Raw genomic sequence first — 24,259 nt, forward strand, 5'->3', positions numbered from 1 at the left:
GACCTCGGGAAAATCGACCATGACTCTGAGCCAAAAATACATGGTTATATAGTGGCTGGTGTGGCGCAACAGATAACACCACTATCTACCAATGAGCTATTACATCATGTGGGAGATGGAGGGTTCGATTCCCCACAGTCTGGGTGACTGTGCTGCGCTACACCAATAAGAGTCCTTGGACAAGACTCCTAACACTACATTGTCCCTCCTCTGTAATACAAGTGACCTTGTAAGTCGCTCTGGATAAGAGCATCAACTAAGTGTCATAAATGTAAATGGTTATGTTGTTCCTGTATGAAACTGTATGACAACCAATCCAGGCTTTGAGATGCTGCTAGAGCTTCTGGCAATATGATGTACTCTTACCCATTATTACAATATCTGTATTCCATACAGTATCAGAGGCCACACCCTCTCAAAAATGTCTTTTGAGTTGGCATGTTCCTAAATAACCATGGTTTATTTCACAGCATCTGAAGGTAAAGAAGCATGGTAGCTGAGACTGTAGAGTGATGTCATAGGATTTTTAGACTAATATAAAGGCCTTATAGTTATTGTAGTAGCATTAGTTATTAAAAAAAAACAATATTGAGATAAATATATATCTCTAAGTATATAGAGTAGTCAGAAAGTACATACAATATGATATTACATATGTATACATGTATACTATGTAATAAGGCCAATAAAGGAATTTAAATATATTATTATTATAGTATTATTATAGTATTATTCAGGTACCAGACATGTCTTTTGAGTCCTAAATAACCTTGGTTTGCAAAGACAAGTATTCTAATTTAGCCATTTCCAGGTACCACCACCTGCATCCAACAATAAGGGCAGCATGGAGCTTCTTTTATACAGTGATAGGAAACACAGCAGCACAAGACAAAGCTCTAGTTCCACACACTGATCCATTTCCCAGCTCATTCCATTTCCCAACTTCTACCCAACTAACTACTCAGGTTTTAATTAGTTAAAGACGACAGAGACTCTGAACGAATCATTTTCTATATGTGCGAAATGTCTCTTCATCTTCATCTGTCCCTCTCTTCGTCCCTCTCCCTCGGTGGGTGGGATTGGTTTCATCCTCTGCTCGCGATGTGAGAGGGAACGTGCTCTCTGCGGAGTCGGGCCGCTGATGGAAACGCGCTGTGACACCAACTGGAGCCTGAACCCAGCCCCCAAAACGTTCACTCCGTGCTCCGCTGCTCCATCAGATTATATTTAGAAACAGGCAATTTACTGTACCAGGGCATCCACCCATCGTATCTGCCCATTTGCACGAGGGAAAAAATAAAAGCACAAGCAGGTCCATTAAGCCGTACGCACTCGGGCCCTCTCTCCTCGCTTTTGTATTTGTGTGTTACGAGCAGACGGACAGGCCTACCGGACAGACGGACAGGCTTACTGAGTGGGCAGCTGGTTATTGTTCGGTGTTGTAACTTTTAATGGTGGTCAACTGGCAGAATCCAATGGAAACGTGGAAATACAAGGTTTAGGTACGACAGCAGTATACACATATCAGAATATTATGACCACCCCTGGTTTGCAGTGAACTTGGCTCCACTTCGCATATAGGAGCACTGTGTAGTTCTGTAGGTACAGACTGTAGTCCTTCTGTTTCTGTTGAATACTTTGCTAGCCTCCTTTGCAGTGCTGAAAATGACCAACCATCCAAATACTACAGTCTGCTCTGTGGTGGTCAGTCCTATAGGGTCCTGAGCACTGAAGAAGAGAAAGAGATGGACTACAGCCTGGAACTATAGAACTACACAGTGCTCCTGTATGGTCAGTGTGCCAAATTCACCCTAAACCACAGGTTATCATAATATTCTCTATAACTTTATTTGGCGAAAATGGAGACAATGTTGGCCGATATCAGCTTGGTATGGTGAATAACTCCAGTAGTTCTGGTTAGAGGAGAATTCCAAGTTTTGGCATAATTTAGGGGTTAAAATTTAAACGAACTCATCCCATTAGATTTTGTGGTGGCTGTCATGGCGTGCTAGGCCAGAAACAGAGGGACGAACACTCGCAGAGATGGAGTCAAAGCAAGCAGATTTATTAACACAAGGGGATAAACAAAAGAGGGCAAGTGAGGCAAAAATCATCAAAACATGAACGAGAGTGGTCAACAAAATAGAACCTGGGACTGGGGGTTGAGCTGGGGGACCAGCTACTGTACAAAAACCACTAGGCCGACCAAACCTGGAACATGAGCATGGGTCGCCTAGCTAAGACGTGGGTTGCCAGTAAATCCTGGCCGAGAGCAAGCGAGCCTCGCTGATGACTTGATTGGCAGAGTAACCTGCTCCTGAACGTGAACTCTGAGCAGAAGCTGGCCTCAACACATTTCTACAGTACGGGGAACCTCTTGTGAAACCTCGAGGTCCCAAACGATACAATTCCTAGAGGTTTCTAAAATGCCCCCCAATCCCAGGTCAATCACGTGAACCAAATGAACTTGAATCAAGTCTTCATCTTTATTAATTATGATTATGTCCTTATACTTTTACTGGGTATTTTTTTTGCTGTCCGTTCTTGATGTCCATTCAGCATAGCGTGCAGTTAGCGCTAGCTGAAGAGATTAGCTAGCTTTTAGCTTTTTCAGCCACCCCAGAGGCATCCACGCACCACAACTCCCTTCGCCTCTACATAGTAGTTGGCTTTTAGCATTTTCAGCTGCACTTCCATATTCCTCCAACATAGCCATTTCATTCGGAAGGGTTTCCGCTGTTCTCCACTGTATTTCATCCAGGCCTGAGTGAAAAAAAAAGTAATTAAAAAGGTGAGCCAAAGGTCTGAACGCTGGTTCAGAGTTTGTATTTGTGATAAGGCTGTAATCGCCCTCGGAGAGTAATTTATTCCCGTCCAAGGTGAGCTATTGAAAAATAAATGAAGTTGCTCCTCCTGTGTTTGCATCAGTTAATCTGTCCGTGTTCATAAATTCCAGATTCCAAGGTGACACCAGAGCGCAGTGCCGCAGAGAATACATTTACGTTTGGTATACATGCAGCACACCTGATATTTGGGTAAATGTCCCTCAGCAAAGTTGCACCTTGACCAGACGCTTTGAGTAACCATCAACAAGCTTCTGGCAGAATTCTGCACCAAAAGCTTAATGTTAGCCTAATCCTGCTTCGTCACTTTCACAATCCACCTTTAATGTGTAACAGCTATATATATATATATATATATATATATATATATATATATATATATATATATATATATATATATATAAGCTCTCAGGACAAGAAATGAGTCACATTGCGTGTTTAAAGGGTCTTCACGCTCCTGCAGATGGCGCTGCACGAGGATGATCGGGCTATAATTACCTTTTGCGGGCTTTGCGACAGAACTCATACTTTGAGAATACTGCAGCACAGTGCAGTGAGTGTCTCGTTGGATGTGTGGGAAATGGGTGGCAAAGCAGATGTTAATGACGGTCAAAAAGAAGTGATTGCATTTGGGCGTGGCCAAAGACCACGGTGTGAAGGACGTAGCTCAATCTGCAGGTGTATGGAAGCGTATGGTCAGTACCAGCAATGGCAGAAATCCCATACCCTCATAGTGTTGCTGTCCTCTCTGGATTTAAGCTATCTGAAGCAATTGTAGCTACTTGCTGGGTTAGCTTCTAGTTTTAGCTTTTAGCACCGCAACACAGTCGTCTGGGGTGGATAACTGCAGCAGCGTTTGCTCAGATCAGCCTAGTGTTAGCCATTTTCCCTTCTCCTGTGTGGCTATCATTAGCTTTTAGGCTTCTGATAAGCCCTGTACCCTGCAATGCTCCGCCCAGTGTGGGCATTTGTACATTTTGGGGGTGTAAATATTACAAGTCAAGACTGTGATGTCACAGTTTGGGGGTTTTGGAATTGGCCTGTTTTCCAGCGCTTTTTGGTTGGCGTTTTGGTTCTGCTAGATGTTCTTTTGAAGGAGGAACAGCAGTGTCTGAGGTTCGCGGTTTGTCACGTCCATTTACCGAACTCTCATTATTGAACTATGCCGGGATAAAGACAGTTTCCCATTCTAGGGCCTCTTTGAAACCCAGAAAACGCCGCTGTTCCCTCAGGGCTGGGAAGCAATCGGCTCCAAACTAACATGAAGCCACGGCTCTCATTACCAAACCTCTGGATGGCTATTCGACATCTGTGGTGGGGAACACTCAATCAGTGCTTCTCATACAGCTGATATATTTTATTTAACATCTCGAACCAAAATAGAAGATGAAACATCCAATTCTGACCGAGGCTTTTTTTTTTTTTTTTTTTTTTTTTTGTAATGAATGTGCTGACTGAAATTAAACAATCGACCGAGCTGTCAGCAATTCCGCCAACTCCACCAGTGATGACGCTCAACATATTGAGCTATGTGTGTGTGAGTGTGTGTGAGCTGGGTTCCCAGTCACGGATGATGGAGAACCGTTATGGCGTAGTCATGGCAGATTATTCAGTTGTGTGTGTGTGTGTATGTGTGTGTTTGTGCGTGTGACGGCTTTGCAGTCTTGTCGCGTGCGCTCTTGTGCCGTGGGAGGACGGGATAGGAAACATCAAACCAGATTTTCCAAAAATAAAACACACACACAGACACACATTACTGTCACTGTAGACTGAGCATGATGTCCCCCGCAGGCCTCCCTCCCTCAGTCTGTCTTGCTTTGTCTTCTTCCCTTACTCTCTCTCTTTCCCTCTATCTCACTCACTCACTCACTCATGTCCACCAACACACACCTGTCCTCATGTCTGTGTTCAGTTATAGAGGGTACTGTAGATCTCACATTTCACACTCAGGTGGCAGGAGGGCAGAGGGACTGCTGAGGCGCAGGACTGGTAGGAGGCCGTGAAGAGTCGATAGAGCGATCGTGAAGAGTCGGTAAACATCACATTCCAGACAGTGAGGCCGTATTTACAATATTGCAATATATCGTCTTGCTCACAGTATCGCAATATATCAATATATCTTCTTGCTCACAGTATAGCAGTATATCAATATATCAATATATCGTCTTGCTACAGTATCACAATATATCAATATAATTTCTTGCTAACAGTATCGCAATATATATCGAAATAAATCTCCTTGCTTACAGTATATTAATATATCTTCTTGCTCACAGCATCACAAAATATCAATATATCGTCTTGCTTACAGTATATCAATATTTCGTCTTGCTCACAGTATCACAATATATCAATATATCTTCTTGCTCACAGTATCGCAATATATCAATATATCTTCTTGCTCATAGTATCACAATATGTCAATATATCTTCTTGCTCATAGTATCACAATATATCAATATATCGTCTTGCTTACAGTATATCAATATATTGTCTTGCTCACAGTATATCAATATTTAGTCTTGCTTACAGTATCACAATATATCAATATTCTTGCTCACACCCACAAGACGATATATTGATATCTTATGATACTGTGAGCAAGACAATATATTGATATACTGTAAGCAAGACGATATATTGATATATTATGATACTGTGAGCAAGAAGATATATTGATATACTGTGAGCAAGACAATATATTGATATACTGTAAGCAAGACGATATATTGATATATTGCAATACTGTAAGCAAGATTATATATTGATATATTGTGATACTGTGAACAATGAATTTTATTGATATATTGTGATACTGTGAGCAAGACGATATATTGATATATTGTGATACTGTGAGCAAGGAATTTTATTGATATATTGTGATACTGTGAGCAAGACGATATATTGACATATTGCGATAAAACTTACGTTAAAACTGTGCTTCACATCTCAAGTGGAGCTGGTGAAGCATAAGTGGCACTCAGGGGACAGTTACAGACGACCTGATTCCCCTCGTCCATGTGGGAATATCTCTGATTATTAATATTATTAGCCAATGACCACGTTAACCTCAGAGCTAACCTCATCGTCTGACGAATCTCCAACGGGTGGAAGAGTTAGACAAAGAAGCCTTTCAGCACAGAATCTCTTTCCATTTTGGGCCCGTGGCGTTTGATTAACAGCGCCATTAACGTTGCTTCAGTCTGTCTGTCGGTGACATCGAGTCTATTCTGAGACACTCTCAATATGTGAATGATTATTCAGCAGAATCGTCATTTGTGTCTGCGGGTGTGTTCTGCTCTCCCTGACACCCCTTACCATAAGATTATGCTGAGGGATCTTAAACCCAGATCTTCATCTACCACCTTCGGCTGCCTTCCCTCTGTGAAACGTTCATCAAGTCAAATGTTTGTGGACACCCCTTCTGATGAATGCGTTCATCATGTGTTCGCTAACAAATGCACACACACACAGACAGATTTTCTAGTCCCAATGGAGAAGTATTGCCAAAAGAATAGGACTCTCTGGAGCAGATTAACCTATTGGCACCATGCTGCATAATGCCAGGCGTGGGCTCGAGGGGTATGAAGTCCACTGTTTTCAATGGAATGATGGATGGTGCTCCATCGAGAAGTTGAGAAGTTGGGGGTTAGGTGGGGGTGGTGATCATCCAACATCCTGACCTCACTAATGCTCTAATTCAGCAATCAGATCCTTACAGCAATGCTTACACTCTTAAAAATAATGGTGCTATAAATAAGTGATGCCATTGAGGAACCACTTTTGTCAAAAGCTTGTTTGTAAAAGCGAGGTGAGTGTGAGAGAGATCTAAAGAACCACACAAAGGATCTTTACCACTTTAAAGGTTCTTGTAAAAGTGGTTCTTCTATGGCATCACTTAAAGAACCCTTTGAAGCACCACTACAGTAGAGGGACAGTAGAGACTCCAGGGACTCTTCATTTCAAAACACACAATGAATAAGCAGGTGTCCAAATACTTCTGTCCATATAGTGTACATCGGTCTGTTCTATGTTTCAAATGGTCGTGGGCTCGCCAAGGGTGTCCATGATGTGTCAATTGAAGCCAGTCAGTGGACCTGGTATGGCTTGACGTGGTCACATGGTACGTTAACAGCCTTTTTTCCAGCCGTTTCACAAATTTGATAAGACGATTACAGCTGCTGCGGCCCGAGGACCGAAAGATTCGGGAGAGTTTTAGGAGTCGTTATGAGTGACGTTTAGTTTCATGCAAGTTTTAAGGCTTAGACAAATTGACGGATGCGCAGTCTGTGAACTGTCGCAGGCGCCCTGATGTGTTCAAACCTTCTTGACGTTCTCGTCAATAATTGTGAGCTCCTCTACGGCATGCCGGCAATGAAAGCGTGAGTGGGAACTCTCAGGGAGCAACCACAACAACAACAAACAACCTGCCGAAAGGGGTTATTAGAGTAGAGAACCTCATTTTCTACTGTGTTGGAGCCCCTGAGTCGATATTTGCAGCGTTGGGGGTGGGTGGAGGGGGTGGGGGTGTAGAAAGCCTTATATGCTTAGGTAATATAATATTAGATACTGTTATAAACAACCTGAAGTGAAGAATATTGATTATCTGGTGCCAGTGGCAGCTGTCAAGGCATGGGATCTACATATTAAGCAGCAAGTGAACAGTCAGGTCTTGTGGGTGATGTGCTGGAAGAGGGATGGTTGGGTGCCTGGGTCAGAACATCTCCAAAACACCCGGCAATTCTTGTTAGGCATGGGCCAGTACCTTCCAAAAGTGGCCCAAGGAAGGGCAACCGGTGAACCAGTGAGATGGTCATGGGCACCCTAGATTCATTGATGCTCATGGAGAGTGAAAGCTAGCCTGTCTGGTGTAATTCCACAGAAGAAGCTACTGTAAAAATTAACACCTGCTGCATCTTGTGGAGTCCATGCCTCGGTGGGTCAGAGCTGTTTTGGTGTCCATGATTGGGATCTGCACAATATTAGGCAGTGGGGAGGTTTCAGGATATTCTAGGTCTTAAAGTGTACCTTTTTTAAGGCCTAATGACTTTTGGGGGTTAAAGAACCATCTGCAATGTTGGCAAAGTTGGAAAGTTCTCCCATTTGCTAACACTCCATTTGGAAGTCCTAGGTGTAGCATGTAACCACCTACACAGTTAGGAACTGACCAAAAAATGTAAAAATCACCCATTGGGCCCAATGGATGGGACCAAAAAATGTCACTCTAGGTCTTCTGGAAGTCCTAGAGACATCACAGGGCAAGCACTTTTCTAACCAGGGTTCTGTCTGTTAGAAGCTTCACATCTACCATGTCTTTCATAAACTGTTTGAGTCCCAATGAGGGGCTAACAAAAATATCATCATAGTATGGGTGGGTTCATCTTCCATTTTTCTGGTCTGAGTTTTGACACTTGTGGCCTGAAGTGAAGGCCTAGCTGTAATAGCCGTGGTTTGCCTCTGATGCCACTTATATATAGCATCTCTGAGTGATGGGGAGAGGAAGAGCCATCCCACTCACCCAGAGACAGCAAAGCCAGTCATGCTGTCCTGGCCTTGTGATGATAGGGCCAGTCTCTACCGGGTTGTGCCACTCAGGAACAGTAGAACTGTATTTTTTTTCTATTCTCAACTTTCTCTAAAACGTTGTGGTCTATAGCTGTGGTGGGGAGAGTGGGTTCGAGCTGAGTTTGGGTTCAAATTAACCAGGGCTTAGACCTCTAATCCACATGAAAACTGCTTGCAAGTGGTTAAGTGATGTGTAGCGAGAACCTCTGTCTTAAAATGTCCACTAGTGCCTGACTGAGTGTGTCCTCTCTGTCTTCTGAACAGGATGTCAAGTCGACCTTCTTCCAGTTCGGCGCTTCCATCCAGCAGGAGGCGCTGCTGATGCTGAACATCATGGAGGAGTACGACTGGCACGTCTTCTCCATTGTGACCAGCAAGTTCCCAGGCTACCAGGACTTCATCGCCATCCTGAAGACCACAGTGGACAACAGCTTCGTGGGCTGGGATCTGCAGAACACCATCACGCTGGACGCCGTGGACGGTGACTCGCGCACCCAGATCCAGCTGAAGAGGGTGCAGTCGCCTGTCATCCTGCTCTACTGCTCCAAGGACGAAGCGGCCTACATAATGGACGAGGCTCGATCCCTCGGGCTTACCGGCTTCGGATATATCTGGATCGTGCCCAGCCTGACCACAGGGAACCCAGACATCACGCCCGACGAGTTCCCTTCCGGAATGATCTCCGTTTCCTACGACGACTGGGACTACCCTCTGGAGGCGCGGGTGCGGGACGGGCTGGGGATTATAACTACGGCTGCCTCGGCCATGCTGGAGGAGTTCGGAGACATTCCCGAAGCGAAGACCAGCTGCTACGGACAAATGGAGAAGGCCAAACTACCTCCAAGTGCTCTGCACAAGTAAGTGGACCAGTAGGTGCTGGGGGTCATATTTTGAGGGTCTTGTATTTAGATTGCAGGTCTCAGGGACAGGGGTTCGTAAACTGACCTCAAGGACTAATGGACCTATAGACGGTCTATGTTCTCCGTCTGGCCCTATGTGTTGCGAGCTGGGTTGGAGAAAGTTTGGAGTCGGACCATCTGGGGGTTTATGAGGAGCAGTTAAGGAACCTCAATTCGGTGCATTATAAAAGAAGTAGAACCAATCACCAGTTGTGTTGCACACAGGAATTTGACCACACACACACTAGGAAGACGTGGTGGACAGCCCTAGCTGCAGTGCCCAGGGAGCATTTGGGGGTTAGATGCCTTGCTCAAGGGCACTTCAGTCACGTCAGTTCAGGGAATTGAACCGACGACCTTCTGGTCGCAATGCTGCCTCTCTAACACACCTAGGTTTGTCACAACACCAGCATTTTAAGTTTCAGTACTGATACCAATATAATTATAATCTGAACACTAAGGACCAGTTTCCCGGACTTGACTAAGGCCAGTCTTGGCCCAGTTTGCAGGGCATGAGTCAATCACCATAGGAAACTTTTCAAGTTTAGCCTTAGCTTTAAATGAGGTCTTCAAAAGCTCAGTGGATTGAACCCAATAAAAATAAGAATGGTAATAATTGATTATAATCAGTTGATCATTCCAAGATCAACACATTTGCTGTGCATTTCCCCCCCGTCTGGTTCACGTCTGGCCTGTCCCCACACCCGGCCTGGATGAGTAAGTGGCTGCAGAGGCGAGAGAGGCATTTATGTGGAAAACGGAATATTGAGGCAGTGAGGTGGAAGAAAAGAGATAAAAACGCCACACGAGAGGCCTGAGAGCGAGAGAGTGAGGGAGTGAGGGAGCGAGGGAGTGAGGGAGTGAGATAGAGAGAGGGGTGACTTATGCAGAATTCATGATTACGCACTCTTAAAAATAAAGGTGCTACAAAGGGTTCTGTGAGCCATGCCATAGAAAAAGTCCATGAAGAACCATGTTCCTAAAACAGATCTGTGAGTGTGACGAACCTTTAGAAGGCTTTCTGACATTCGCCACTGCTTTCTTGGTTGGGATTTGTTCAATTCACGAGGACAGTGGCATCCATCATCTCCATCATCTCAACTCACGTTGCAAACCTGACTCAGTCATGCAGATTTCTCCTTTACAACATCCAGAGAATTTGACCTTTTCTCTCTAGAGAGGTCGTCAGTCGGGTGCTCGCTCAGTCTCTTGTCATTTCAAGCCTAGAATACTGCAACTCCCTTGCAATGGGAGCAGCAATGAGGGCGGAGTTACTCAGAATGCTTTAGAGCAGAATACCATATGTTATGTCCACATACCTGACAGCATTGTGTGTTCAGATTCACCAGTTTAGCCTATATTACTTTATTTCACTGTATCGGGAGGTTGTGGGTTTGAATCCCAGCAATGCCAAACAAGCCAAGCAAACCACTGCTAGTCATTGACACGTTATCTGTGGTACTCTCACAAGATTATTGTGTGGATTTATGGGACTACATTAAAAAAAAAAATTACAACTACATTTAACCTGTTTCATGTAGTTCCTGGCAGTAATTCTGATTGGACAGAGCTGAATCTAGTATCCATAATGATACAGAGAACATGTGTCTTACTCGTTTCTAAACCCACAAAACGGCTGATATTACGTTATGTGATATATGTGCTACTGTTGACACCGCTCAGAGGGTGCTTTGCTGGAACACAGCGGTAAAAACAAAGGATCAGAACTGAATCAGGCTTAAAATAGCTGATGTCTGGACCAGTACAATATTCCTTGATCAGGACTCCGAGTGGCTTTGCAGACTAAGAAACTGAGACCCTTATTGTGTACCGTGGCCTGTGGATCGTGAGGTGCTTTGCCATCAGGAGCCGGAGCCTAAGAGAGCACAACTGCCCACTGGGTGGGTGGATGGCACTCTATCCCCTCATCACACCCTGATGTTGATGCAGATTCCCAGGCGATGTTGGCTGACATTTCAGAGCTGGGGATCCTGCACTGTCCTCTGATCGTATTGGTTGCCTAGAGAGGCGTTGGCTGACTTCACATGTATCTGAGGAGGCATCTGCTTGCCCCCCCCCCCCCCCTTTTAGCATAATATTCCTGGATCAGCCTGTGGATCCAAGAATCAGTCCATTACAAGTGCAGAGGGAGATGGGAGATGGGCACGGCAGTGAGCCGTAGGAGTGTGATGGAGAAAATGAATGGAGGGTTATGGAGACAGTAGTATGTGATGGAAACTGAGGAGCTGGAGCTGTGCTTCTGCTCTATAGGAGGCAATGGCAGTATACCTCCTCAGCTGACTGGGGACTACAGAGCACCAGGGCATTTAATGAGCATCCTGGGAATGTCAGAGTGGCAGAGTAAGAGGTAAAGACGAGAGACGAGTGAATAAAAATGAGAGAGAGAGAGACAGGGACAGATAGAGAGGGAGAGCGAGGAAGAGTGTGGTCTATAGTGGGCCTGCTGTACCACATGCATACTACTACAGCAGTGTTCCCAACTCCACTTCTGGAGTCCACAAGTCACATCAGTAATAAGGACAAAAGTATTGGGACATCTGCTCATTTATTGTTTCATCCGAAATCAAGGGTAAAAAAAACACATCCCTACTGTCCATGGAAGAAGGCTTTCTACTAGATGTTGGAGGAGCATTGCTGTCAGAATTTCATTGCATTCAGCGATGAGAGCGTTAGTAAGGTCAGGATGTCGGATGCTCTCCACCCCACAAGGACTAGATAAGCTGTGTGTGTAGTCGCACATCTGTGTCGGTTGCAACCTACAATTTTATAGAAGGGGTGTCCACAAACATTGGGACATATAGTGTATCTACAGACTGACAGACGCTGATATGAGCTCAGGAGATTCAGATCTTTCCACACCTTCAAGGTTCTCTCCCTTCATCCTGTGTCATCCCCGACACATTCAGTGATGTTGAGGTCTGGACTCTGGACTGATCAATCTATGGTCCGACAGCACCAGCAGCTTCTTTATTTGCTTTTGGTCTGTTGAGCTTCTCCGCATCCTGATCATCTCCGCATCTTTTCAGACCCACGGCACTGAGTCTTCATTGTTTCTTCTCGCGGTGAAACAATGAACCTGTGGATCTTCTCAGATCTGAAGCGAGAGTGGAGCTTGATTATCTGCTCTCTCTCAGAGAGGAAAGCTAAGTGCTGTCAGCTGATGGGCTGATTCAACATCTCTGCGCAAGTCAATGGTTGAGATGTAAACAAAGTCCTTCAGCGGGGTTTGGTGTGAAGTGGTTCTCAGTGGAGGAACTTACAGGACCCAGGCATTGTCATGACTACAACACAAATATGGCTGTTTTATTTACTATCCACACCCACCGGAAAACCTAGAGTGACACCGGAGTCCTGTGGGACCTCCTGTAGAAACCAGAAGGGAACCACATAATTCACAGTAGTTTCTGCAGTAGGATTAATAACTAAATAATAACCCCTTAATAAATATGGGGTTAATTATTAATAAATTAGCTGGATAAGATAGAGGAGTGAGAAAGAGAGAGGGGGGACTATATACTGGAACACCAGTTTAGCCTGTATTACTTTATTTCACTGTATCGGGAGGTTGTGGGTTTGAATCCCAGCAATGCCAAACAAACCAAGCAAACTACTGCTAGTCGTTGACACGTTATCTGTGGATCTCACAAGATTATTGTGTGGATTTATGGGACTATATTAATAATAATACTAAATAAAAAATAAATAAAAAGTTTTGTGCAGTTGCTGGCAGTAATTCTGATTGGACAGAGCTGAACCTAGTATCCATAATGATGCAGAGAACATGTGTCTTACTGGTTTCTAAACCCACAGAACAGCTGATATTACGTTATGTTTTACGTTATTCAGAGGGTGCTTTGCTGGAACACAGCGGTAAAAACAAAGGATCGGAACTGAATCGGGCTTAAAATAGCTAATGTCTGATGTCACATAATTCACAGTAGTGTCTGCAGTAAGATTAATAACTAAACCCCTTAATAAATAAGGGGTTAATTATGAATAAATTAGCTGGATAAGATAAGATAGTTTCCCTTTAATGGCTGTCTTGATGCACGAACACCCACCCAGCTAATTAACCCATACAATTTAAAGGCTAATGTTGCATCAATCCTGATATTTGGTGATATTTGTATCCCAATCCCAACATTCCCATTTCAGCTTCTTCCTGAAGCTGGTGAACCTTCTTCCTCTTAGCCATCAATTGGATATTCTTTGGAAGCCTTGATTACATGATGAAACCATATCTATGCATGACAACAGGCCTACGCTCAGCGGTTAGAGCTCCGGGCTATTGATAACATGCTTGTGGGTTCGATTCCCGGGCTCAGCAAGCTGCCACTGTTGGGCCCTTGAGCAAGACCCTTCACCCTCTCTGCTCCCTGGGCGCTGGAGTTGGCTGTGTGTGTGCTCACTGCCCCTAGATCACTAGTGTGTGTGTGATTTGGGCACCACCACTAAACTGAGGCAATTGCAGAAGATGCCATGCTAAAGACTGGTATCCAGTTATTGCATTGTTGCATACTGCATTGCGCGAGAGAGGGAGAGAGAGCGAGAATGAGCTTGGCTAATGTGCTGGGAGTGCTCTCCAAATGTAAAAAGCTCTTGATGAGCCTGGTGCTTTGTTCTGCTCGTCCTGTGCTCGTCTCCGCTCCCCGGAGGAACCCGGAGCGCTCTGCAGTTTCCTGCCGCACGCCGCCAGCCTGTAGCCTGCCTCAGCCATATGCCCCCAACACCACGATTGCCAGAGGAGGGGAGCGCAGAGGCGGGGAGTTTGGGGGGGGTGACAGTAAATTGCCCCATTTACAGCTGAGCTGAGCTGAGCTGCTGAGTTCCTCTCTCTCTGTAACGCAGGTGTCCGGCTCCCATTCATCCGCACGAGATCAGCGCAGATGGTCAGAGAGTCTCGGCCAGAGATCGGCTCCAGCCGAGTCAAAGCAGGAGAGGATTCATGTTCATGTTCTGGCTACGGGTGTAACGTGGGCCTCAGATATCAACAGTGAAAACTGTATTAGGAGGAAGTTCAGAGGCATAGAGGCATCCTTAAAACGTGCACAGGGAAGATAGAGATTTTATATAGTTTCCCAGAACTGATAAATTAACCTGGAAAATAGAGATTGCCACTGTTGGGCAAATGCAGATATGCGCTGCTTGGGTGGTCGATAAAGAGTCCAGGTGCTTCAGCGTACTGCACAATATCTCTCTCCCTATGGAATGATGAAGGATCTGGTGCTGAGGTGGTGATATGGGGGGCCCCAAATGAAAATCTGCTTAGGACCCCATAAAGACTTGGGCCGGCCCTGAGGGTATGGACTTAACACGTGTCCTCAGATACATGGGAAGCCGACCAACGCCTCTTTCGCAACCAAAAAACATGCTGGGTCTTGAGCTAAACCGCACCAGCTAACAGACACCTGTACCGATCAACATTGCTTAAGAGTCATGAAGGGAGAGAGCGCCATCTACCCACTCAGAGCTCCAACTTGTCTCTTTTTTAACTCATTAAACTCACGTCAGGTTGGAGCTTTCTGTGTGCTACCATGTTTTCTATTACTGTATAAAGGACGCTCCATGCTGCCTTTATTGTTGGATGCGCTGTGACAGTTTCACAGGTTTCCCAGAACTGTTTTGCAAAATGACCCTTTTATAAAATGGTCATATTTAGTACCAGTCAAAATTTTGTTGAAATGTTGAAAGAGGCCGGTAGTCATGTATGCTAATGCTGCGTTAGCGGTATTGGACAAGCCTGGTACTTGGGCCATGCTAATGCCGCGGTCACAATGTTCTTTAGTGCATTTGTATAATAGATCAGCTACTTTACAAAGGTGAAATTTACAAAGGTGGTGCGACTATGGAGCCAATCAGCGGATCCCTGCCTCTCTACATCAAGCTACTGAACAGTTTAGTGGCCCCAAGTACGGTTAGCTTACCCTGCTAAGAAAGTCGGCTTGAAACTCAGTCCGGTTTTTAAGCAATCTGTGCTGAACCATGTCCTGGTGGAAAAGCAACCGGTTGCCCTCAAGGCTCAGAACCGCTTGTCCCTGCAGTGGAAAAGAAGCCGTGGTCACCCCAGCATTTGGACTGAATGTTTTTAAGGAGTGTCCGCACCTTTGATTTGTCCTATATAATCTTTATTAATATAGCTGATCACCTGGAAAAATCACCTGGATCAAAATGGGACGTCCCAGCTTATTCTTGGATGGACATGGCAGGAGCCATTGGAAATGTTCTCTTCCCTTTATCTGCTACACTACCCCAATTTAACTTTCCTGTGTGCTACCATGTTTTCTGTTACTGTGTAAAGGGCGCTCCATGCTGCCTTTATTGTTGAATGCACTGAGACAGTTTCCCAGAACTGATAAAATCACCTGGATCAAAACGGGACGTCCCAGCTTATTATTATTATTGGACGGAGATGGCAGGAGATCTACTGGATGTTTTCTCTTCCCTTTACCTTCTACACCAACTCAATTTCCAGGCTTGGCAGCAGAAACGACAGCAAAATGAGGCCTCACAGATCTGCAGGCGTACCTTTCTGTACCCATCCACCCAGCGCCATTAGACTAGCAGCCTTTGTCAGTCTAAAGCAGAACCACTGCTGTGCACGTAAAGTTAGTGATTCTCTAAGAAACAGTGCAGTAAATGTCTCCTCCAGTACATGTTGTTTTGGAGGAGGTGGGAAAAAAAGAAAAGAGAAGGAACCGGCGAGTCGACGCCAGGCTGCATTTCATGTTCTTGTTAAAATGGGGCGTCAGAAGTCGGGGTGAAATATGCGCTCCCCGAGCTGAATTTTCCTTTATGACAGATTTATGACTCTCATCTCAACCCGACTGAAAAGTGGACCTTAGCGAAAAATTTAGCCCCCATATATCAGTGGCGAATACTGAAATTACCTGTCAACAGGGGAGGAGGCAGGGCGAGCCTGGGCCCAGTCCTGTCCCAGTGCTGTGGGGGTCAGTGGACTGCCTGTCAGCTGTGCTCTTTGGACTCATAGATTTCAGGAGTAAGGGACGTTTAAAGGGACACTCCAGCCTAATCTCTGTCTCTACGCTCCAGCGTCTGTAGCATGCAGCCGATGACAGCGGATCGCTTCCCAGTACTTAGAGAAGAACAGTAAACCTATTGACTCGAAATCAGTTGCAGTGGAAACTAGGGGCCAGTTTTCGCTCCTAACATGATCACCAATGGCCTGATTTGTGTAGCTCATTCCTGCTGATCTGAGTTAGGCTTTAATTACGTGCACAGTGGCAGTTAGGTGAAAGTACTGTTGGCTTGGCGTTGTTGGTTTTGTAGCCGTTGCTACTTGCTATAGCTGTTGCTGCGTTGCTATTGGCTGGTGAAAAGTTTAGGAGGCAATTTTATCTATATTGGCTATTAGAACATCTGGAATTTTAATTTTAATGAAATGATATTAGTATCTTCTCATATCGTGTCTCTAGGTGTAACGTGGGCTAGGTGGGTTCCAGGTGGGAATGGGCTCGAGTGGGTTTGTACATACATTATTACTGGGACCCTGTTGGGCTTTCCAACTGGGCCCCATCGTTACAGCCCACCTTAATCTCACATGGGTCCCATCTAGGCCTCTCCTGGTCCCTGATCACTGAGGACACTGAGGACAGTCAAAAGGGCGACTGGCCGGTCACAATGGTAGCGCATTAGACCGATGATCCACTTGGACCCCCAACTTGTCTCTTTTTTTAAGTCATTAAACTTGGACCTTGGAGTTCATGGTAGGTTGGAGCTTTCTGTGTGCTACCATGTTTTTATCACTGTGTAAAGGACGCTCCATGCTGCCTTTATTGTTGGATGCGCTGTGATAGTTTCACAGAATTCACAGAATTGTTCTGCAAATTACCCTTTTACAAAACAGTACCAGTCAAAATGCTGTGATGTTGAAGGAGCCCGGTAGTCATGCATGCTAATGCTGCGGTAGGTTTGCTGGGTAGGTAGAAAAACAGTGCAGTGCTCCCTTAGTGTTCCCTTAAAAGGGCCCATCGAAAGGGGAAACTGCATTTTTTGTACATAAAAGTGTAAAAGTACTGGTTTCAGAATGACTTCAAGTAGAAAAGTAAAAGTAATAAAGGAAAACAAAGGCCGAAAGCTTAGGCCGCGCCAAAGGGTCTATAGTACACTACCCCCCCTCACCCTCCCCAAAAACCCATTTCTCTAAAAGTCATAATGAGGAGAATTAAAATGATCTATTAAAATGTTGATGTTAAAAATGTTGGGCTGCACTAGGCTCCTGTTTCAGCTGCAGATCTGCCCATTGAAAATGAAGCATTTCAGTAATATATGCTCTATTAAAGGAGCGTCTCTGTGCTCTACTGAGCATCAACATGAGCTTCATAGAGGAAAATATGAGGAGTCGTTGTCTAGAAGTTCTGTAAAGCTGCAGAAAGTCAGACTTCAGAGGCGTGTGATCAATAAGCTTTATTGGAATGTAAATGTGGGGCTCAGTCGGGACGTTTCACTGCAGCTCTCTTGAGTCTCTGCCACGCACACAGTCTTCATACTAGACTACAGACGTCTGCTGTGAGCTCGCTGGAGAGGGACGGGGCGTGTGCAGGTGTGATGGATCGCTTATGAACCAATAGGGAGTCAGAATGGTGTCTGTTTATACTTCTCATCCAACCACGATTAGACTCACACTTTCAGGATGGAGAGATTTATCTGGAGTTTATCAGTTTTGGAGTTTTTTTATTGATGACGAGCCGGAATGAAATCTAAGGGAAATGAATTGGAGTAAGAGGCTGTTTTTAAAATGTAAGGAGGAGAAAGTTCAGAAAATTGGGTGAAAATATAAGAAGTAGAAGTAAAAAGTCGCAGCAAAGTATAGATAACCAACATTTCTTAGTATTTGTACTTCGTTACTTGACACCTCTGCTGTTTATGGTTCAAAAACACCTTAAAAACACTCAATAAATGCATTCATTGACCCCGTTAAACCCTCCCGAATATATGAGCACGATAAGAGATGCAGAGGCGGCCCAGCGTCACCAGGGAGTCTGCGGCATCGGCTTCTGCTTTTACAGTGACCTTTTCTCCCTGAAACTCAGCCGACATGACTTATGCTCCTTGTAATGTCCGATTACAGGCCACCTGAAGTCTACCTACCTGTGATGACAGGGAATTTTGTTATAGGGAGGTCAGCAATGACATCATCTGCGACATCATCATCCTCCCTCCATCCGAGGCCTGAAATGCCCCCGGTCTCCTTGGGGGTGGGGAATATTTTTTTTTCGGTGTTGTCGCCGTGTCCCCTGTAGGAGTTTTATCATATGCCGTCGTGGTCACACTGCATTAGGCCTGGCCAGACGAGTGGAGCACAGCCCCTTTCCCACCTGGAGCTGTGCTGGCACTCGATATCGTCATACAGACACATGCCAGGCTGTGTGAGAAACACTAGGATTAGCCAATCAGGGTGAACCCACTGCTGTTTAGAACTTCGTGTGCTGTATGTACTCCAAGGAACGTCCCAAAGGTGTTGAACTGGTTTCAGGTGACTGGGAAGTCAGTGTTGTGTTCATGGGACCAGCCATTAGATAATAGGAGATGCCTGTGCCCGTGGCCTTCAAGCGATGATCGAGCACCAGTTGGTGTCCGGATACTTCTGGACACATAGTGTAACTTCACATTGAAGCTCCGCTTGAGATAGAATAAGGCCGGCACCACCACCATCTTCTAGAAGCGGTGCCGTTTAGATGCATACAATACGAGAGCACTTTTGGTAATGCTGGAGTCATGTCCCTTTGACATGAGCAATGGAGGGATCAGCCACGAAGAGCAGGTGATGGTGGAGGAACCGAGGCAGAAGGAGCAGGAAACGGACGTGCGAGGAGGAAAGCGGTGGATATGCAGGCCTGACACAAGCCAGCATGTTGGGCCGGTGTTTTTGTTTTAAGAACTTCAGGCTGGAAGGACTTTAATTGACCTGAATCTGTCCTCCAGGGAGAGGAGAACGCTCTTACTAACAGCCCTCACTCAAACACACACACACACACACACACACATGCCCGTTGGAGAGCATAAGCATGCTTGCCTTGGCCCACTTTGGATCCGATGCACTTAGTAGGGCTGGGATGCGAGGTGCGCTCAGGCTGCAGCTGCGGGTGGGTGCAGTGCAGCACGGATCTGCATGAGTTGCATGCAAAAGTTTGGGCACCCCTGGTTTAAAACAGCGGCAAGTCTTTTTGTAGCACTTTTTGTAGCAGCTGAGAGTCTTACAGTTCTTGTTTAGGGGGGATTGTTGCTCATTCTTCCTGCAAATGGCTTCTAGTTTTGGAGATTCTTGGGCAATCTCACATGCCCTGCTCTTTTGAGGGTCATGGCAAAACCTTCAGTTTGCGCCTCCTGAGGTAGTCCAATATGGATTTTGAGGTGTGTGTTAATGATCATTATTCTGCTTTTCCACAGATGTGAAGGTGTGAAGTTTGCCTTCCGAATTTGCTGGTGGTCTTTTGAGGTTGGGGGATTGTAAGGGCCATGGTAAAACCTTTAGTTTGTGCCCCCTGGAGGTATTGTTGCCCATTCTTCTCTGGCTCTTTTGAGGTCAGGGGACTGTGAGGGCCTCCTGGGCTAGTCTATTGTGGATTTTGAGGTGTGTTTAAGATCATTATCCTGCTGTAGAAGCCATCCTGGTTTCATCTCCAGCTTTTCCACAGATGTGAAGGCATCAAGTTTGCTTCCAGAATTTGCTGGTGTTCCTTTGAGGTTAGGGGACTGGCCATGAGGGCCATGGCAAAACCTTTAGTTTGTTCCCCCTGGAGGGATTGTGGCCCATTCTTCCTGAAAAAGCATTCCTGCATTTTGTACATTACACTAAGCAGCTGAGGAACTGGTCCCCTGAAAACTCATTCACCTGTACCGCTTTGCCTTTTGGGGATCAGGTCATCTTCTACTCACTTAACTATTCACAGTTGAGGAATTTTGACTAGGGGTTCCCAGACTTTTGCCTACCACTGTATTAGGGCTGGGCGATATGGTAAAAATACATTATCACAATATTTAAAGACTTTTTCCATGATACACAATATTTATCACAATACATGTAATCACAGACTAAACACATCAGTAGCTACAGATTCTTATAAACTACTATTCAGAATCTGTCCTGTCCTGAATACAGTGATTTCTACTCAACATCTGCTGCTCTTCATCTAATTAACCCAGTCTAATTACACTGTTCGTAATGAAACCTGCAGCTGATCAGTGTTTATTAAGCACTAACAGTCTCCTCCATATGCTTAGAAAAACATATTAACACAATAAATTTATCACGATACAATAAAATATCGTCATATTGCCCAGCTCACTGTGCCCCCACGTCAGCTTTGCAGTAGACGAAAAAAGGCTTCCTAACTTTCAATGGAAGTCAATGTCAGGTCATTTTTGGAGCATTTCTATTGGTCCATTCATCATGAAATTTTGACTCAATGTAAAGAATAACTGCAACTGCACAATCACATTATGTCAAAAATAAAAAAAACGACAAATATTTATAAAAAAGGTTTTTGCAGGACAGCGATGATGTGCATACATATGGCAAAATATATATGAAAATTAAAGCCAGGAAAAGCCCTAGGCTATCAAGAATGTCCATACAACTGATATATGGTGCTCTAAGTTATACATTTGCCTTATAATCTCAATTACTTGGGTGTGAAAAAAAATATTATTATATATATTACTGTCTTTATTGTCTTATTAAAACACCTTATGTCATTTCTTTGATTAATGGCATTTATTTATGTATTACTCCATGTATTACTTTCTAAATACATCATTCAGTGCTTATGCAAGCCCCTCTAAAGATAGCCTTTAAATTGTGTTACTGGATAAAATGTGCTGCTATCAAAAAGAGTAAAGCACTTTTTTAACCTGTACATTGCAATATTTGATATATATATTAATGCTTATTCATGTTTTATGAAGTCCCTATGAAGATTATTATTATGAAGCCATTATGTTTTGTATCTATCTAATAGCAGTGAGGTAATGAAGTCAGTAGCTGCAGTTTTGAGGTGGCTGCTTGTATTTAACTTCAGATCTGAACTGAATAAGTTGAGGCGAGTGCACTGTTTTGGCCCGGCACTGAGAGGCTGCACCGTTCTGCAGCGCTAGCACATCATCGAGAGGCCTAATTATTTCAGTCACTGTGCTGAAGATGTATGTGGCTTTTAGCAAATGAACCGCACGAAGAGACATTCTTTAGCACTAATTACAGAAGCTCTGTATGTGGGGCATTTGGGGAGGTGGGGGAGTGGAGGGATGTACGGCCTGCCTTGCTTCATGCCACGGCTCCTGGTGAAACAGCCTAATAAAGGAGGCCTTGATTTATCCACACTCCAGCACCCAGAATGCACAGGACCGTGGGCCGCTGTGCAGGCATGCATGGCAACACATGTAAAACTCTCCCTCAGCTGACCGCTAAATTTCCCTACACTCGCTCTCTGTCCGCTGATGTATACAGGAACCACAAACTCAGTGAAAAGGAGTTTCCAACGCCGATCAAAATGAGGACCCCGGAAAAAGGGGGCTGCAGAAAAAGAAGACCACTGAAAATGAGGATCATAGTGAACGAGGACCACCGAAAACAAGAAGAGCAGAAAATTTGGACCACAGAAAATTAAAACTGCAGAAAATGAAGACCCCAGAAAAGGAGAACAACAGCTAACGAGGACCACCAAAAACAAGGACTGCATAAAAAATGAGGACCACACAAAACAGGACAGCAGAAAACGAGAACTGCTAAAAATAAGGACAGCAGAAAATCTGGACCACAGAAAAAGAAAATTGCAGAAAAAGGAAGCCCCCAGAAAACGAGGACCACAAAAAATAAGGACTGCAGAAAACGAGGACTTTAGAAAACGAGGACCACAGCGAACGAGGACCACCAAAACCAAGGACTGCAGAAAATGAGGACCACACAAAACAGGACAGCAGAAAACGAGAACTGCTAAGAACGAGGACAGCAGAAATTTGGACCAATGAAAATAAAAACGGCAGAAGATGAAGATCCCAAAAAGTGGAAATAACCTTTTAAAAGTTTAAAGAAATGGATGTAAAGGTTCTCAGTCAATTTAAAGGTTCTTCACGCTCTTTTTTCCAAAACATGTGAAGAAATGGGTGGTCCTAAAGAGCTCACTGAGTTCCGGCATGGTACTGTAATAGCATGCCAATGTGTGCTCTTGGTCAGTGGGACCTGAAGGAGGAAGGAGTAAAGGTGTGGACAGCAGTGAGTAAAAGGACAGGGGTTATTTGGCAAGACTGGAGGTTTGGCCTGTTAAAGCCTGGACAGCAGCCCAAAAAATGACCCAAACCATATGTGACTCTACTCTCTTTCTCCTGTACTCTTCAACTTCTCTCTCTCTCTCTTTCTCTGTCTGCATCCATGGTTCACTGCTGATGTCCACAGGGCAGACACCTGTAGGGGACAGGGAATAACAGGCTGAGGGCTTTGCCCTCCTGAGCTGCTGCACTGAAGCTCAAATTGAGACGTGTAGAGAAGTTGCTGACCAGTCAGTAATTGGTGGAAAGCAGGCAAGATGAGAGCGGAGAGCCACAAGACAATACGCCATGGCCATACTGGTGTTGCGTGGACAAATAGTCCCTGGGTTGGTCCTTTCAGTGGTCATAGTCCTTGCAGTTGTGTACCTCCAGACTGAATGGGACATTGAGGACCAGGTTATAGCTTTGAGGGTACACTTCCATTGTTCGCACCCTAGTGAGCGAAAATCCCAATCCCTTATATCCTGAGATTGCAGATGTGGAAACAGGCCGAAGCTGCAGATCTGCAGACCTACTGCCGATGGAAACACATCCGGTAAAGAAGGAGATCAGGGATCATCAATTCACCACCTGTCCCACAGTCAAGACAGAAAACTCTTTGACATCTCTAAGGAACAATTTAAGACACCCCTTGAAGTGCTCAGTTCTAGAGACACTTACAGAGGCAGAACTGTTTACAGTGGTGGTGATCGGAATCAGACGTCTGAAGAGTTGAACCCCTCTGACGTTTTACCTGAAGTCGTTTCGGTTGAGTTGTGTGGTGCCTGGGACGTTGTGGCGTAATATGTTTGCTTTATGTTTTTGGCCTAAAAAGTATTTTCAAAATACATACAGAATGTGCTGGAACGTATAGCGGGTTCTAACATTTACTGTCAATATATAACCTCTTTTATATGATACACTATACACTAAGGTCTTTTACTCAGTAACTACATGGACTTCTGTGCAAACTGGTGGGGCTGTTCTTTGGTAACAAAACTCACATAAGGTGACTAAAGGTGTTAAACTTCAGTAGAATCAAAATGAGAACCATGGAAAATAAGGACTGCAGAGAATGAGGACCTCAGAAAACAAGGACTGCAAAAAAATGAGAACCACAGAAAACAAGGATCGCAGGAAATGAGGACCGCAGAAAACAGACAGCAGAAAACGAGGACGGCAAAAATGAGGACCTCAGAAAACAAGGACTGCAAAAAATGAGGACCACAGAAAACAAGGACCGCAGAAAATGAGGACCACAGAAAACAAGGACCGCAGAAAATAAGGACCTCAGAAAACAAGGACCGCAGGAAATGAGGACCGCAGAAAACAGACAGCAGAAAATGAGGACTGCAAAAAATGAGGACCTCAGAAAACAAGGCCTGCAATAAATGAGGACCACAGAAAACAAGGATCACAGGAAATGAGGACCGCAGAAAACAGACAGCAGAAAATGAGGACCACAGAAAACAAGGACTGCAAAAAATTAGGACCACACAATGGTGGTTCACTTTTGGGTAGTAAATACTGCAGTAAATACAATGTCTACATATGTGTTGTAGTCATGATGACCCCTGGCTCCCATCACCAGCTATAACTATAAACATCACTAAATCTGTGAGATTTCACACCAGAGCCACTCTGAATGACTCTGTCCACATCTCAACCAGT

The 24,259-nt window shown here is 44.7% G+C and overlaps 1 protein-coding gene across 1 annotated transcript in view; it reads left to right on the plus strand.

Annotated features, from left to right (window-relative positions):
- grin2aa (glutamate receptor, ionotropic, N-methyl D-aspartate 2A, a) overlaps nucleotides 1-24,259 on the plus strand; it is a 214,708-nt gene that overhangs the window by 109,514 nt on the left and 80,935 nt on the right. Inside the window, exon 2 of the mRNA XM_072694414.1 lies at nucleotides 8,673-9,265. Coding sequence (XP_072550515.1) covers nucleotides 8,673-9,265 — 593 coding nt within the window. The remainder of the gene's footprint in view (nucleotides 1-8,672; nucleotides 9,266-24,259) is intronic.

The sequence above is a fragment of the Salminus brasiliensis genome, chromosome 12, assembly GCF_030463535.1.
Source record: "Salminus brasiliensis chromosome 12, fSalBra1.hap2, whole genome shotgun sequence".
Lineage (NCBI taxonomy): Eukaryota > Metazoa > Chordata > Actinopteri > Characiformes > Bryconidae > Salminus > Salminus brasiliensis.